At 39.1% G+C, this 18,034-nt stretch overlaps 4 protein-coding genes across 4 annotated transcripts; 1 reads left to right on the top strand and 3 right to left on the bottom strand.

Moving 5' to 3' along the window:
• Positions 1–19: 19 nt before the first annotated feature.
• On the bottom strand, positions 20–8,537 carry LOC139941926 (KATNB1-like protein 1). Its single transcript, XM_071938574.1, has 10 exons — positions 8,438–8,537; positions 6,944–7,069; positions 6,227–6,276; positions 5,913–6,000; positions 4,888–5,055; positions 4,288–4,454; positions 3,478–3,576; positions 2,758–2,865; positions 2,179–2,272; positions 20–1,640 (listed from the first exon to the last, which is right to left on the bottom strand). Exons 2-10 carry the CDS (start codon positions 7,067–7,069, stop codon positions 1,611–1,613), a joined length of 930 nt encoding a protein of 309 aa, XP_071794675.1. The 5' UTR covers positions 8,438–8,537; the 3' UTR covers positions 20–1,610.
• Positions 8,538–10,041: 1,504 nt separating this feature from the next.
• Positions 10,042–10,887, bottom strand: LOC139941107 (echinoidin-like). The gene has a single exon (XM_071937541.1). The coding sequence runs from the start codon at positions 10,885–10,887 to the stop codon at positions 10,375–10,377; it is 513 nt and encodes a 170-aa protein (XP_071793642.1). The 3' UTR covers positions 10,042–10,374.
• A 2,835-nt stretch (positions 10,888–13,722) lies between these two features.
• Positions 13,723–14,232, bottom strand: LOC139940863 (alpha-N-acetylgalactosamine-specific lectin-like). Its single transcript, XM_071937241.1, has one exon. It carries the CDS (start codon positions 14,230–14,232, stop codon positions 13,723–13,725), a length of 510 nt encoding a protein of 169 aa, XP_071793342.1.
• Positions 14,233–16,769: 2,537 nt separating this feature from the next.
• Positions 16,770–17,276, top strand: LOC139940854 (alpha-N-acetylgalactosamine-specific lectin-like). The gene has a single exon (XM_071937235.1). It carries the CDS (start codon positions 16,770–16,772, stop codon positions 17,274–17,276), a length of 507 nt encoding a protein of 168 aa, XP_071793336.1.
• The last annotated feature ends 758 nt before the right edge of the window (positions 17,277–18,034 follow it).

Below are 18,034 nucleotides of genomic sequence, written 5' to 3'. Positions count from 1 at the left end.
TAATAGATCCTTCTTTAAAGTTTAAAGAACTCATACCAGTTTGCAATGAAATTGTGTACCTTTTTCTGTTGGTGCATTTATTTATCAATATTGACAAGTGTTGTGTAATATTCACATCAAATATAACTTACATTTTAAAACATACATACTGTATTACAGTGTGCACCACCTGATTTAGATTTGAGAAAATAATGTACACCTTGTCGGGGCTCTAAATTAACACTGGACTGTTGGCCTAGGGCCAGTGTTTTCAGGGTCAGGCCATAAACTTCAGACTGGATGAGTCCGGCGGTCTGGTGTGATTGAAATAATAATACCTCACCTCATTTTTATGTAGAACAACTCATGTTCAAATGTTGACTTTAAAGTCAAATAAATATCTTTGATTCTGTTGATTATGAAGTTGAAGAATATTCTACATATTATGGACGGAGTACTTGATAATGTTTAGCTTTAAATAAAATGTCAGGTGCGGTTAAAAAATTAATGGCAAAAAAACTTACTTGCTTAGAAGTACAGCACCTTTCCATAGTATAAATAATTTTGAGATTAATTTCACTGTGAAGTAATTTGGTTATGGGTAAATATACCAGTTCTTATCCCCATCAATTGAATCTGAGAAGTGTTACTCTTCAAGTGTATTCCAATTACTGATTATTTTAAAATTCTTCCTGTGTTAAAGATGCTATGTCAGATTTTTGGCCGATTTGACCCAGGTATTCGATGGGGGTCGAGAAAGTTACAAGCTTTCATTTGAGCCATTGCTCGAAAAAGTCCGCCAATTATTAGTAGCAGTGAAATAAAGTGCTAAAAATTAGATTTTGTCGTGATCCCGACAATATATCGCGTGATCAATTCTTTTGCGTTTTACATGTATAAGAAGCGTTTTTAATTTTTGTCATGGTTCCTGACCATTAAAAGTAAAATTTAAACTTTTTTTTGTTAGAGCGGGTAATACTCTTTGAAATACCATTCACTCAAAAAAAATCTATTTTTTAATGTTTGGGGCCAAAAATCTCATATAGCATCTTTAATTCAGCATCTTAATGTTTTTAAAAACTAAAAGACAACTTGGGCCCAATTTCATACACCTACACAAAAGTGTAATGAAATTGGACCAAGATTGGTAAATTAATGTCTGTTTCAGTAATAGGCAATTATTCTTTGGGCATTCAGTCCTTAATAATAATAACTAGTCCATAGGGCCTATATCACATTTTACAAAAACTGTCTCAATGCGCTTTATGTTTGTGCCCTGGTCATTGGGACAATAACATTCCTTTAATCTTTCTCAGCCCCCTGGGGAGTATACAGCCTTGAGCTGCCGTAGCACTCCAAAGGCTTTCTCATACATATTATCAACCTCTACCCTCGCAGGTACATGTACCCATTTATACCCCTGGGTGAAGAGAAGCAATAATAGTAAAGTATTTTGCTCCAAAGTCAGAAAAATTTTGGATTTGTGACTGTTGGGATAGTACAATAACATTTTGCTTCATGACAAAAAAACAACATTCGGTGATCAATTCTACTAAAATTACACGTGAGTAAACAGTGGACGGAATTTGTACATCTTTTTGATCACACAGAAATAAATACTCATTGAGACATCAAAGCTGGTCCAGAAGATCTTTAACAGCCTAAAAAAAGAAGACAAATATTTGAAAATTATATAACCTTTATAGTGTTGATAATTCTCTGAACTTGGGTTTTACTCTTTTTTCTCTAGTCGCTACAACATTTGGCAACGTGAGCTAATTGTTTTTAATTAGCCCTTGAAAAGTTGTCTGTTTGGCCTTGGTGTACTTTCCTTTGGCCTTGGTGCCCTTCAAAATTTGCACCTGTCAAAGGCCAAAAACTATATTGTAACTGAAACTATATTGTAAACATCATCACATGCTTCCATGTTTATTGATTACTTTGGTAGTGATTTTTGTAATGGACAAAACACACCAGGAATTTTCTTTTGCAAAATCTTTACCAACCAAAAATATTGCCAGTGGTTAAAATGCTATTAAAGTATTAATAGCCTAATGTTGCAACCCAGAGTTGTTTGCAACTACACATCCCGTGAATAGTGATTAAATTAGTGTTCTGAGCCTAAGTCTTTTGCACAAAGACAAATCGAAACGTGAGGCCATATAAAGCATGTTTGCTTTTTCAGGAAGAAACATTTACCTTTGCCTTTTTGCCTACACTTCCATTCCTCGTAGCTAAACTGTTTACTGTATCTGTCATGGAAATCAAACTGCCATAGATTCCTGAGACACTCCTGTTGGGGTTAAAAAGAATGGGTTTGCTTTAACATTAATAATAATAATAGTGGCTACTTATATAGCACTCATCCATCACTCAATGATGCTCATGGCCCTTCAACAATCAGTATTTACCTGCAAGGTTTGTCTGAAATATGTAATGGTTTACAAGGTGCTGTGGCGCAATATGCTGCCAATCAAACCAAGAACACCAGGGCGAACCCCTTTTCTGTACAATAAGTGAACTAGGTTCTTTTACGTGCATTACACAATACACAGGACCAACAGCATTACGTCCCATCCAAAGGTGCAGGAATAATGGTTAACATTCAAAGAACACAAGTGTCACGACCAGGACTCAAAACCACACTATGCTGATCAGAAACACCAAAGATGAACCCACGACCTTTGCAATTCTAGAATAGTGTCGTACCAACTAGACCACTGAGATTTGTTAGATGGAAGTTTGCATTGGGGTTAAAGAACATTAGTATCAACTTACTGGCTTTGTAGAAGGAGATCCGCGTTTCTAGAATCCTTTTGTTTCTGTAGTTCTTTCGCCCAGTTCCTCAGTAGAGTACGCAATAAATCCAAGCAAACCTTAATATAGCTAGGGATTAATTGTCAATTATACATTGTTAGAAAAAAATACATGCTACCGACGTCAACTATACTATAGTCGTTTTCAAATATCACACATCAGCAGCTCAGTTTGAATAGGAAATGAGAGGAATCAATCAGTTCTAGATAATGGATGAAAACCCCAAAGGGCAAGAAAGGGACTGAAAAACCAATCCACATGCAAGGCTCTGGGTCTAAGACTGGATTCGAACACAGGTGACAGGCAGGGACAGAAACCACTGAGCCAACCTGATCCACAAAACTCAATTAAAGAAGTATTGCTAAAGACAGGATTCAACCTGGTTTTGTGCTAAGCACAGGAAAATCTTGCTTAGTAAAAACAGGTTACCAGCCAACATTCCATAAAGTTAACATTGTTGCAACTTGTGCCCCTACTCATTTTTTGCTTAGCAAAGAAATTTGTCAAGCACCATTTCCTGCTGAACTACTCTTACTGACTGATGAATGCTAATTCAATGGAGCATTCTTTTTCAAATGAAATGGAATGAGATGGGTTGTAAAACGAATGGATTTGTATTGAAATTGGCTGAGAAATTTAGGGGCACTATGTTTTTTTTTGTATTAGCCACACTATACTTACTCTGCAAACTTGCTGCTGAGTAGTTTATGTAGAGTCGGTAGGAAGTCCAACCAGGCTCCCATTGATATCTGCTTGGCCTTTGTTGTCTGACGAACAAGACTGCATAAGAAAAAGTAACACTTGGATTAATCAAGAAAACATTAATGATCTGTTTTATGGCCCAGCAGATTCAAACTCTGTGGTGTTTTTGATCAGCAAAGTGTGGGTTTGAGTCTCAATAGTGACACCTGTGTCACGATTGAGCAAGACACTTAACAATGATGCTTCGTCCTTCGAATGGGACGTGAAACCATTGGTCCTGTGTTTTGCTTTAACGCATGTAAACAAAACCAGTGCACTTATCGAAAAGAGAAGGCGTTCGCCCAGGTGCTCCTAGTTTTTATTGGCAGCATGTTGCGCCACAGCACGTTGTAAACCATGACATGGTGCTATGTAAAAGGAGGTCTCATAATTTAATCGTAGTCCCATATCACTTGCAGGAAATACTGTCATGCTAAAGAGCCAGGGGCATCACAATGGGTGCGTTCAATTAGCTCCCTGGGTCGATCCCCGGGAACGTTCGATTAGCTTTGACGGCATTCCAGCAGCTCACCCGGGTCAGCCCCAAGTTCCCTGCTTGTGGAGTGGGTTGGGCTGGCCCCAGGTGCATGACGTCACCACCAGAGGGTGAGTGACCATTCGATTAGCTCTTGTCAGGGGCTCATTCGAGTTAGCACTGCAGGGTCGACCCAGGTAAGCTAATCGAACGCACCCTGAGTAACAGATATGCGCGGTTTTAAGAATGCATTATTATTTGTCAGCCCAGCTTACCTCATTGTAAGAATCGGCAAGACATCGACGGTGAGCGAGTCATCCCCAGTGCGAATCAAGTAAGAGATGAGAGATTCCGGGTTCTGTTTCCAGAAGGTCAGAGCAGCGTTTAGATGAATCGCTCGATTGGAAACAATGGAGACGAACGTACCATGTCCAGCTAACAACTGCAAAATTATCCAAATTGCCTTATATTATTAAAATCATTGTTAGCATAAAAACTTACTTGGTAATGAACGATGGAGAGCTGTTGATAGTATAAAACATTGTGAGAAAAGGCTTCCTCTGAAGTAACCTAGTTTTTGAGAAAGAAGTAATTCTTCACCATAATATTTGAACTTGATTTCGAGACCTCAATAGATTTTGAAGTCTTGAAATCAAGCATCTGAAAGTACACAAGTTGTGCAACACGGGTGTTTTTTCTTCCATTATTTTTCTCGCAACTTCAACAACCAATTGAGCTCAAGTTTTCACAAGTTTTTTTTTACACAGTGTGAAAGGTCGTGGGGCCTCCCCAGGGCCGTATTCCCTGGGGATAATAGATACAGTGTGAAAAGGGCTATTATCAGTTGGGGGCGGGATATGGGTGAATGTGAATACCTCGGCTGGTGGTGCAGGGATGTTTGCCTCTACCCTCGCTGACGGCTCAGATTGATTCTCCTTATTAGCTTTCTCTCTAATCTTGACTAGATCATCCCGGCCTAAAGGTTTAACCGCTCGCTCCTTCTTCTGAATCTCACAGTTGGATTTCTGACCCTTTGATGATGGCTGTACGAAAACAAACAAAAAAGCTGTTTTAGTTCAAGTATACTAATTTTTGTTTTACCCACATTCATGTGTGTTAGCACTGTGTACTCAGTACTTTTCCGAACACTGAGAAAAAATCACAGGTATATTACTAGAGTAGGATTTGAAACATGTTTGAAAACATGATTGAATTTTGAGGCCTCACAAGAATTTTGAATAAATATTTGGCAAAGGTTAACAAAAAATACTTAAGTGTTTCCAGACCAAAAATGGTTTAAGTGTGGAGCCAGTAAACTCTTGACTTGACAAGTCCATTGGTTTTGGTTTTTTCTCAATTGAATAATACAGTAGTATCTCACTGTGTAATATCTTTAAACAGAAACAAATCATGTTCAAATGTTGACCTTGAGTCTGGAAAACACCTTTAAATTGTATTGAGTAATAAAGTTTACATAGTATCCAAATGACAGATGAGATCAATATTATCTTCTCTTCTGTCTTAGTGCAATAACTACATGTTGTCATGACTCGTGCAGATTTGTCCTCATTTTGATTCTGGTCTTGTCCAAAAACTTCTGGTCCACAAGCTCTGGGGTCGATTTCACAATGAGTTAAGACTAGTCGTAACTAAAGACTGGTCCTAAGAGACACATGTATACAAAACGTAAGGCTAGTCCCAAGTTAGGACGAGTAACTCGAGATAAGACTAGTCTTAACTCTTTGTGAAATCCACCCCTACTGCGAATATTTGAATTTTTTCTCCCCAAATTTGAGCCCTGATGTCGCTCATGTGTTTAAAGTTCACACAACTTAAAACAAATCATGCAGAAAATGATGGTTCTAGCATTGCTCTTTATACTCTCCTATGTGACACGTACCCTAATTTGCTTGTTCGACATTTGTAATGGCTGCCTGTAAGCTTTCTTTACTGGAACTTTGAAGGATGGTTGGTTGTGGTGCCGATGTCTGTAACAAAAAGACAAAACCAACCTGTCAGAAATAGAAATGACAATGTTTCACACAGAAGATAAATCCCTGTAGAAATTATTAAAATTGTAAAACGTGACAGTCCACAACACAAAGAAAAAAATAAATACTCGTAAACAAAATTGTTAACAACTTGTTCCAAGTAAAAGTTAACATCACTTACAGTTTAGAGCAGAAGAATTTGAGTTTGTTATGTTATACTCACTTCTTGAGAGCTGCCACATTCTGTTCATATGGTGATGGCGTTTGTAGTTTCTAAAATAAATGAAACAAAATTATATTGATATCATGTTTTGAAGCAAGAGCAGTTTTCAAGTACATGTAGGCCTAAAGTACTTACAATATTACAGCAGCGCTTAGAGTCGTTTTCAAAACTATGTCTCAGGCACCATTTGATTGTTTTCAATTGTGGCAATCATAGTTCTAGGTAGGTAGAACTGTGAGTTTTTTCCACTATCCTTTCCATGACTGAGAGCAGAACAAACCTCATAGTTCTAGGAGTACAGGAGGAGCTACTGAATGTGATTACTTAGTCCTTACTCCTAGAATATGAATCATTCCGCTATCCTTTCCATGAATGATAGCAGAATGAACGTCATGGTGCTAGGAGTATAGGAGCTACTCAACCCAATGACTACCCACTCTCCTGGAAGAGGCCCGGTTTGCTGTCATTTCCATGATTGATAGCAGAATGATTCATAGTTCTAGGAGTATAGGAGCTACTCAATTATTACTTTAGTCCTACAACTATGAGTTTAGTTCCTAGCTATCTTTTCATAATTGATAGGAAAAGGAACCTCATAAATCGTAGTTCTAAAAGAAAAAGGAGCTACTCATCGACTACTTAACTTTCCATGACTCATGATAGCAGAACAAAACTCATCATAGCTCTAGGAGTAGGAGCTACTCAATGAGTACCCACCTTGTTCTCGGACTTCTTCTGCAGTTCACTTTTGCTGACCCACACATATTTATTTTTATTCCAGTCCCATTTGATAAACCCTCCTCCAGCATTCATTGCAGCTTGGTGTATTCTTGCATCAGCCATCTGTAAGAGAGTATACAAATTTAGTTAATTTTAAAAGTTAACTGAAGCTAATCTCTTTCCCATCCATTTAAGATGGACTTAATGTATGAGCCGGGCTTAACAATCCTTACTTGCTTGAACTTTAAGGTCAGACAGAGAGTTAAAAGCTAGCCCCCATCCTACTTCTTCCTAGAAACTAAAGGCTCCCCTGTGAGAGAGCCTTATATAATATTAATATTATAACGCACCTCTTGCTTGTTCTGTATTCTCGTTGGCTGAAACACGGTCACATGTGGGATGAACTAATAATATAGTCTAGTGATCACACGCGCTTTTTTTGCGGGAACTAGTTTTTGAAAAAGTCTAGGGGCCTATTTCCCTCACTCTCTGGAAATAGGTCGTTCTTCTGGTGACTCAAAGTCCCTCGGGAATAGACGTACACTAGTTACCTCATTGCCAGTCAATATGTGTATACTAACTTGTAGTAGTAGCAGAAGAAGTAGCCCCATTCTTACTTCTAGAAACTATAAGGCTCCCTTGTTTCTAGAAGTAGCCCCATTCTTACTTCTAGAAACTATAAGGCTCCCCTGTTTCTAGAAGTAGCCCCATTCTTACTTCTAGAAACTATAAGGCTCCCCTGTTTCTAGAAGTACCCCATTCTATAGTATTTGTGTCAGTACGCTGGACTCACATGACCTTCGATGAAGAAGTGCTGAGCAAGTCCAGGCTGGAACCGCAGCAGTGTATCATTGTCATTGTGAAACAGTGCGCTTGAATTTTCATTTTTAATTAACTTAAACAAAAAGCCAATTAGGCCTAGGCCTATTTAATAATATAGCGTTTCAACTTTTCCACCTCACAACTGCACATCAAATAATTAAATCATTAAAAAGGGGGAAAGGAGACGTGATTCGTGAACCATGACATGTGACTGGACTGGAGTCCACTCCAAATCCAACACCCAATTATTACTAAAAATCCAACATAAAATCCCTAGAATCTAGACCTAATTCTAACTAAAAACTAAAAACAAATTTGTCTAAGGGATTTCTTGTGGCTGTTGGCATCATAATTATTGACGAAGCATGTTGTTACCGAGTGCACACATTTAATAATAACGTATCTTGCCGTTGGATAGTTCTTTGTATGTATTAATCAATCACTCACTACATTCTAGTTCTACATGGTTCTACCAATGGAGGAAGACTGACCCTCATTCTCAATGAATGTACGCAGGCAGCCAGGGCAAATCAGACACAATGAATTATTTTCAGACACAAAATTGCTGGCATTTTATTATTCATTGGCAACGATCGAACGATGTATCGTCCCCATAAACCATGCTAAACTAGCAATTAAGTTAATATTAAACTATCTTTTACAACTTACATCAATCAACGTGATCAGTGAAGTTCCCGTGTCAAAAGGTATCAACAACTTTCTACCCAGCTGTTTTTCAAATCACTTGTTTACACCACGCGTCGACCAATGAAACGTTCGCATCGATCGTTCAATATAGTGCGCCCTCTACAGCTATATTATCGCCATGCGGGGGTTTCCCCCAAAGTGCACAAGTGACGTAGCTTTTTAATCATTATTTGCCTGGTCCCAATGGTCCCATCTGGCCATTAAAATTATTGACTGTTTTTTTTGGTATCATGTACAGAATGTGTATATTCTCAGAATGAGTAGTTTTGCATCATGCATTCCTCTCTAAATTTATAGAAAGAGAGAGATAATAATTGTTACTGAGATAATGTTACTGAGATAATTTGGCCGGCTCTTTGAAATAATGGCTTCAAAAAGTCACTACTGTGAGCTCAGACCACCGTGGCCCAATGATGCTAACCAGAATAGTAAGTCTACCAGCCAAAATACAATAATGTGACATGTATACATCTGTGACTAGTATCATGCTCATTTTTGCTTAGCAGTTTTAATTTTCCAACAATAACTTTATTTATTTATCTATTTATTTATTTATTTCCAGGCAAACAGTACATACAAAGAATAGGCAATAAAAAAAATTATGAACAGAGAACAAGCCTGCGTATAACCAAAAGCGACAATAATCACTATCTAAAGGTGATACTAGACTTTCAGCTTAGCAGCGCTGTATGAATGTGCCCCTCGTGGATGAGAGGTACGTGGTTGAAAACTTACATGTAATTGACCTACATACAAATTTCACCCAAGGCTGAAATGCCATCTCAACCAATACAACCAATCAACCAATTCGTGATCAATTACTCCCTTCAAAGTGAAGTTGCTGCTTAATTAGATAATGGCTTTGCTTTTATTAACAAGATAGAAGCTTTCTTGCATGTTAAGGCAAGTGCTTGTATTACTGACTGCTGAGCGGGGGGGGGGGGGGGGGGGGGGCACAGAAACTCCTACATCGATCAATAGCTTCCATTCAAAGCTGGTTGGGTTACTAATATATCAATACATCTACGTGTTCTCTCTTAAAGCCAGTGGACACTTTCGGTAAACAGTGTAGTCCAGACCCATACTTCGTGTATCACAACTTATATATGAAATGACAAACCTGTGAAAATTTAGGCTCAATCGGTTTTAGATGTCTTTACAATCGGTTTTAGATTTCTTTACAATCGGTTTTAGATGTCTTTACAATCGGTTTTAGATGTCTTTACAATCGGTTTTAGATGTCTTTACAATCGGTTTTAGATGTCTTTACAATCGGTTTTAGATGTCTTTACAATCGGTTTTAGATGTCTTTACAATCGGTTTTAGATGTCTTTACAATCGGTTTTAGATGTCTTTACAATCGGTTTTAGATGTCTTTACAATCGGTTTTAGATGTCTTTACAATCGGTTTTAGATGTCTTTACAATCGGTTTTGGATGTCTTTACACGGCTTTTAATAATCGCTGAGATCTTCATGTTTTAATTTCCCCGGCCATAAATAATGTAATTGTATCTTTCCGCACCATATACGACCATATACGCCACTTGGTGATAAACAATTTATAATTCATATAAATGCTTTTAGAGTGTTCTGCGGGAGAACAAGCCTCATTTAGCGTTTGAAATATTAAAGAAGAGAAACATAGAAATTAAAAATATTGATGCAACGCAGTGAGGGAATTGTCTGCCGCATCGACACGCGACAGGTTTAAAAATTTAAAGAGTTTTCTGAAGTGACGTGTCTGTTGGTTATTAATGTTTGTGGAAAGGCTTTGTGAATAATAGTTATAATCCGCGGATTGGTACTCTGGTCTGAAGGGGAAAATTAAGTCTGATGTAAAAACAGTCCCGGTGTCTTTGGGAATTCTGTAATGACGTCATCAGCTCCTTCAACATCTTCATCGCATTTGAACTGGAAATCTTTCAGGTCTTTTACAAATGAATCTCCTCAATTGAATGCACTTCTTGTCATTCCACATTGAAGTATCATACATCTCGACGCAATCCTCTTCACCACCTCTGTTATTTGGTTCTCCCGGGGCCCAGTTGGTGTAGTTCCCGGCAGGGCTGCCGTCGATCCAGGCGAAGGAACCCGTGGATAAATCACGTCGGTAGCCCAGCCATGTGTGCCTGGACACCGCTCCGTCCATCGGTGTAGCAAGCTCGACAAGGAATTCGATTTCCTCTTGGCTCATAACGGACGCCAGATGAGATGGTCTACCAAGGCGTGACAATTTCTGACAGTACTGTTCAGCTTCATCAAAGGTCTTGGTATCCTCCACGAAAATGTAGCAATGATTCCCAAAACTTGTCCATGGGCTTCGGCAGGACATGCATGCAGGAGACACAATCAGGAAATGCGACTGAAGGAGTGCCAAAAGAACACTGAAAACAGTGAAGTTTGCTGCCATGTTGAGCTCATGAAACGTCTGTACTCGGCAGTGAACAGGGTTTATATTGGCCAAGCAGCCCCACTCTGCACAGCGACGCTGAAAAAGAGAGTCAGCCCTCATTGAAATAACACTTAGAATTGGGACTGACAGGCAATGCTTTTATTAGCTTTAGAGCTCATTTGTAATACCGTGCTAAACACAGTTGATATGCTCATTATACAATGTTGTTTTTAAATTAAAATTAAATTAAAATTGAATGAGCAATACACAAAGAGCAAGTAATTAGTTGGTGTAATTGTTCAGTGCGCTCTTAATGTTCAGTCTGTGCACAATAATTCTACTGCAGCGGCTTAACCATTAATAAGAAGGGGTGCATGGTGGGGGAGGGGGCAAATTAGATATCCAAATTCTATACCAAACACCCTCCCTTTACCCCCCAATATAATGGCTTTGCCCCAGCTTGTCAAGAATAAAATCGATGGTTGTATCCTGACAAATTTGCTTCCGCAATAAGCCAATTAGATCGTCTGATGATAAGAAAAAGCTGCGAATCTATTTGTCATGCTTTTCTTAAACAAGGATAGGGGGCATATTAAAGGAAGTTCACACTATTGGTAATTAATCAATATAATTACTATCATAACAACTTTCTTGATTACGAGTATTATGGGGAGAGGTTGAGAGTATAAAACATTGTGAGAAACGGCTCCCTCTGAATTGACGTACTTTCGAGAAAGAAGTAATTTTCCACGAATTTGATTTCGAGACCTCATATTTAGAATTTGAGGTCTCGAAATCAAGCGTCTGAAAGCACTTAACTTCGTGTGACTATGATGCGAGAATGTCTGTTTTCTACTTGCATTAATATCTTGCAACTTCGACGACCGATTGAGCTCAAATTTTCACAATATTTGTTAAAAAGTTTATGCATACAAATATGTTGAGATACACCAAGTGGGAAGACTGGTCTTTGACAATTACCAAGTGTCGAGTGTATTTAAAGGATTCGGGTACTTTTTGTATGTAACACAAAACATAATGTCTACCGATTTACATTTAAAAACTAACCTAGTTGGAAGATAATGATAGGAGAAAGCCTCCCTCAAAATATTACTTGCTGAGGTGCTGTAGTTTTTGAGAAATTAGTTCTAAATTGCATACGTTTTAAACCTGTTGTAGTATGTTATTGTAGAATAATTATTTGTACGAACCATTCGGGCCCAAACGATTGATACTTTAATGACACAAAATGGTTGACTATAGTCATTGCCATCGGTTGCCCATGTGTACAAATATAATTATGTTTGAAAGAAAACAAAAATCTATTTCCAGGTGACTTTAACCTAATTAATGCCACCGAGGTGGCACGGCAGTTTTTCCTACACTGTTAATACATCTACGTGTTCTCTCTTAAAGCCAGTGGACACTTTCGGTAAACAGTGTTGTCCAGGCCCATACTTCGTGTATCACAACTTATATATAAAATGACAAACCTGTGAAAATTTAGGCTCAATCGGTCATCGGAGTCGGGAGAAAATAACGGGAAAACCCACCCTTGTTTCCGCACGTTTCGCCGTGTCATGACATATGTTTACTATAAATCCGTAATTCTCGTTGTCGAGAATTAATAATTTTAATGTTTTCTCAAAAAGTAAAGCATTTCATTGAATAATATTTCAGAGAAGTCTTTTACCATTACCTTCTGTAAAACCCTGTAAGTTTTTTGTAAATCTGGTGAACTTTTTGTTTTCTGTTCCGAAAGTGTGTATTGGCTTTAATATAATTAGATCATTGCTTCAATAAGGTGTTTGTTTTATATTATGTGCTGACATCGATCTTTGAGACGACTGTTTGTGCTTTACACATTCTAAACTAAAATTAGCTCATATTCTATGACAGGAGAACATTGATAACAATGACGAAATACGTCTTAATTATAAACTTAAGGCACAGTTTTGGACCATCAGCAACAAATGAATCAATGTCTTTCGATTAAATAGAATTGTATTGTTCAACTACAAACTGACTTTGTGGTCTCTACAGATGGGTCGTCAAAGACTGGCCTTCACTATTAATGTATCTCAACATATGCATAACATAACAAACCTGTGAAAATTTGAGCTCAATTGGTCATCGAACTTGCGAGATAATAATGAAAGAAAGAAACACCCTTGTCACACGAAGTTGTGTGCATTAAGATGGTTGATTTCGAGACCTCAAATTCTAAACTTGAGGTCTCGAAATCAAATTCGTGGAAAATTACTTCTTTCTCAAAAACTATGGCACTTCAGAGTGAGCCGTTTCTCACAATGTTTTATATCACCAACCTCTCCCCATTACTCGCTTCCAAGTAAGGTTTTATACAATAATTATTTTGACAATTATCAATAGTATCCACTGCCTTTAATATTGGTTCGGTTCACCGGCTGGTGCAGCAACGGTTAAACGGTTAGTCGGTTAATCGGTTACTCGGTTTATTCTTCAGCTCGATCTTGGAACTGTTCCTTTGTCAATCTAACTTGTCTGTGGCCCTTTTTCGAATTCGGCTCCAGATTCGGCTCAGGTTGGCTTGGCCCCGCGGTTCTGTTTTTGGCAGTATCAGGGCTTCAGACGAGAGACTGAGCTTGACGACTATTTGAAAGCCGAGACCGTGGTTTCGAAAAGGGTCTTTAAGTCCAAAAGTTTTTCTGTAGTAGCTGATTTCAAACCAACATGGGTGTTTCGATGGTTCAAATCTGTTATTATAATTTGACCCACCTTGTGTTGTTATAGGGTTGCCTGTAATAAGTTTAAGTTTGTAGGCCCCTACATATACTGCTCACGCTTGAGCAAGCTTAGACCGCTTCAACACCTTCATAATTTGAGCTGACAAGTTTCTGGTCTTTTACAAATGAATCTAAACAGTTTGGTGCAAAGCTGGCTATTCCACAAGGAGTTCTTACGCAGCACGACACAATCCTCATCAGTACCAGCCAAATTATTTGGTTCAGTCTCGGCCCAGTTGGTGTAGTTCCCGGCAGGGCTACCGTCGATCCAGACGAAGGAACCCATGGATGAGACACGTCGGTAGCCGAGCCATGTGTGCCGAGACAGCTCTTCGTTCATCGGTGTAGAAAGCAGGAGGAGGAAGTCATTTTCATCTTGGCTCATAACGGATGCAAGATGAGATGGTCTGCCAAGGCGTGACAAACTCTGACAGTATTGTTCAGCAGCATCAAAGGTCTTCTCATCCATCACAAGAAGGTAGCAATGATTCCCAAAACTTGTCCATGGACTGCGGCAGGACATGCATGCAGGAGATACAATCAGGAAATGTGACAGGAGAGCTACAAGAATACTGAAAACAGTGAAGTTTGCTGCCATGTTGAGCGCCGAGTGATACCGTCTGTTTTCGGCAGGGCGAACACAGGTTGTGGTAGCTGTATCAAACTGCACCCTTGCCTCTCTTCTGTTATACCATTATCCTAGTTGGCTTTCCTTTTATATTTAATATTTATAAGTTGGATAGTTGTTCAAAAACTAGGATTTGTATAATTGATGGTTTGGATACGAAGGATATATACGATGTCTTTACACGGCTTTTAATAATCGCTGAGATCTTCATGTTTTAATTGCCCCGGCCATATATAATGTAATTGTTTCTTTCCGCACCATATACGCCACTTGGTGATAAACACTTTATAATTCATATCAATGCTTTTAGAGTGTTCTGGGGGAGAACAAGCCTCATTTAGCGTTTGAAATATTAAAGAAGAGATGGTCTTCCAAGGCGTGACAAATTCTGACAGTACTCTACAGCTTCATTAAAGGTCTTGGCATCAGTCACAAGAAGGTAGCAATGATTTCCAAAACTTGTCCATGGGCTGCGGCAGGACATGCATGCAGGAGATACAATCAGAAGATGCGACTGAAGGAGTGCCAAAAGAACACTGAAAACAGTGAAGTTTGCTGTCATGTTGAGCTCATGATAAGGTCTGTACTCGGCAGTAAACAGGGTGTGTATAGTTGCCAATCAGCCCCCTTTCCACAACGACGCTGGAAAAAAGAGTCAGCCCTCATTGAAATAACAATATTAGAATTGGGACTTACGGGCAAATGCTCAAAATAAAATTGAATGAGCAATAAACAAAGAGGAAGTCATTAGTTGGTGTAATTGTTCAGTGCGCTCTTAATGTTCAGTCTCTGCACAATAATTCTGCTGCAGCGGCTTAACCATTAATAAGAAGGGGTGCATGGTGGGGGAGGGGGCAAATTAGATATCCAAATTCCATACCAAACCCCCTCCCTTTACCACCCCCCTCAATATAATGGTTTTGCCCCAGCTTGTCAAAAATAAAGTCGATGGTTGTATCCTGACAAGTTTGCTTCCGCAATAAACTAATTAGATCGTCTTGATGTTAAGAAAAGGCTCCAAATCTATCTGTCATGCTTTTATTAAACAAGGATATGGGGTCTGTTAAAGGAAGTGAACACTATTATATTGGTAACTACTTAAAATAATTATTATCATAAAAACTTCTGTGATTACGAGTAATGGGGAGAGGTTGATGGTATGACGGCTCCCTCTGCAGTGACGTAGTTTCGAGAAAGAGGTAATTTTACCACGAATTTGATTACGAGACATCAGCCTTAGAATTTGAGGTCTCGAAATCAAGCGTCTGAAAGCACTCAACTTCGTGTGACTATGGTGCGACAATGTTTTGTTTCATCTTTCATTAATATCAAGTGGTTTTATCCCAACGAGGCCTGGTTCTTGATAGTTTTACCGAGACGAAGTCGAGGTAAGTAATTATCAAGAACTAGGACTCGGCGGGTTTAAACCACTGAAAACCGATTCAACACACTTTAATTCCCATTCATAAATAACTCGGACAGTTTCGCTATTGTTTAAACGGTTGATAATGACCAGTGTTTATAACCGGCTGGCTTCCGCGTGTCGGCGCACAAGATTATCACACTGTTAAAGTATCTGTAATTGATTTTTGTTTACGTTAAAAAAGGGCATTTATGTATAGGGTTAAAAGAGTAGTGACTCGTTCTTACACGTCCGTTTAAAACCTTGCAGGGTCGTTGCCGTGCGATAAAGGCCCTCGCTTCGGCTCAGGCTTTTATCACACGGCAATTCGACCCTGCCGGCTTTAAACGGCCGTGTAAGAACTCGTCGCTACCCTTTTTATACGTTTTTACATGCAAATTAGTACTACTTTCTCAAAAACTACAGCATGCACCTCAGCAAGTAATATTTTAAGGGAAGCTTTCTCCTGTCATTATCTTCCAAATGGGTAAGTTTAATGTTAATCTGTAGACATAAGGCGTGTTACACAATATACACAATATCCTTTAATACCTCCCTATCCTTGTAAGAAAAACATGACAAATAAATTTGAAGCTTTTCCTGACATCAAATAGCTCTAATCAGTTTATTGCGGAAGCAATTTTGTCATCACAGCAGTGGATACAACCATCGATTTCATTCTTGACAAGCTGGGGTTAAGCCATTGTATTTGGGGGTAAAGGGATTGTGTTTGGCACGGAATTTGGATATCTTATTTGCCCCCTCTCCACCATGCACCCCTTCTTATTAATGATTAAGCCGCTGCGGTATAATCATTGTGCCATCATGCAGAGACTGAAAATTAAGAGCGCACTTTCTCTTTGTATATTGCTAATTCAGCAGAAAGTCAATTGCGATTAGAATGGTATGAAAAATGAGCTCTAAAGTTAATAAACATTGCCTGTCAGTTCCCATATTTTCATATTAACTGAGGTTTTTGTTCAAGGTGTACTCTGATTCTTTCCAGTACAACTGCTTTCTTTGGCAACTATACAAACCTTTCCATATTATACAAACTGTGTTCACCTTGCCGGCTGAGTACAGACGCTACCACTCGGCGCTCAAAATGGCAGCAAATTTCACTGTTTTCAGTATTCTTGTAGCTCTCCTTCAGTCACATTTGCTGATGGTATCTCCCTGCATGTCCTGCATCAGTCCATGGACAAGTTTTGGCAATCATTGCTACCTTCTTGTGACGAATACCAAGACCTTTGATGAAGCTGAACAGTACTGTCAGAGTTTGTCAGGCCTTGGCAGACCATCTCATCTGGCGTCCGTTATGAGCCAAGAGGAAAATGATTTCCTTGTCGAGCTTGCCACACCGATGAACGGAGGGGCGTTTCGGTACACATGGCTCGGCTACCGACGTGATTTATCCACGGGTTCCTTCGTCTGGACCGACGGCAGCCCTGCCGGGAACTACACCAACTGGGCCCCGGGAGAACCAAATAGCCGTGGTAAAGAGGATTGCGTCGAGATGTTAGCTACTTCAATGTGGAATGACAAGAATTGCATTAAATTGAGGAGGTTCATTTGTAAGAGACCAGGAAGATTTCCAATTCAAATGCCATGAAGATGTTGAAGGAGATGATGACGTCATTACAGACTTCCCCAAGACACCGGGACTGTTTTTACATCAGATTCTCTTCAGATCAGACTACAAATCCGCGGATGATAACTATTATTCACAAATCTTTTCTACAAACTTTTATAACCAACAGACATGTCACTTCAGAAAACTCTTTACATTCTTAAACCTGTCGCGTGTCGATGCGGCAGATAATTCCCTCACTGCGTTGCATCAATTTTCAATTGATATGTTTCTCTTCAATAATTCAAATGCTATATGAGGCTTGTTCTCCCCAGAACAAAAACAATTACATTATTTATGCCTGAGGCAATTAAAGTATGAAGATCTCAGCGATTCTTAAAAGCCTTTTCAAGACATCTCATATCCTTCGTACCAAACCCATCAATTATAAAATTCCTAATTGTTGAGCAACTATCCATCCAACTTATAATTAAATATAAAAGGAAAACCAACTAGGATAATGGTATGAAAAAGGCAAGGGCGTAGTTTCATACAGCTACCACAAGCTGTGTTCGCCCTGTCGAGTACAGACGCTATCACTCGGCGCTCATCATGGCAGCAAATTTCACTGTTTTCAGTATTCTTGCAGCTCTCCTTCAGTCGCATTTCTTGGTTCAATCACCCGCATGCATGTCCTGCCGCAGTCCATGGACAAGTTTTGGAAATCATTGCTACCTTCTCGTTACGGATTAGAAGACCTTTGATGGAGCTGAACAGTACTGTCAGAGTTTGTCACACCT

This window comes from Asterias amurensis, chromosome 1 (assembly GCF_032118995.1).
Source record: "Asterias amurensis chromosome 1, ASM3211899v1".
Lineage (NCBI taxonomy): Eukaryota > Metazoa > Echinodermata > Asteroidea > Forcipulatida > Asteriidae > Asterias > Asterias amurensis.
The sequence above is the reverse complement of the archived record's forward strand: the minus strand, read 5'-3'. Positions and strand labels throughout refer to the sequence as shown.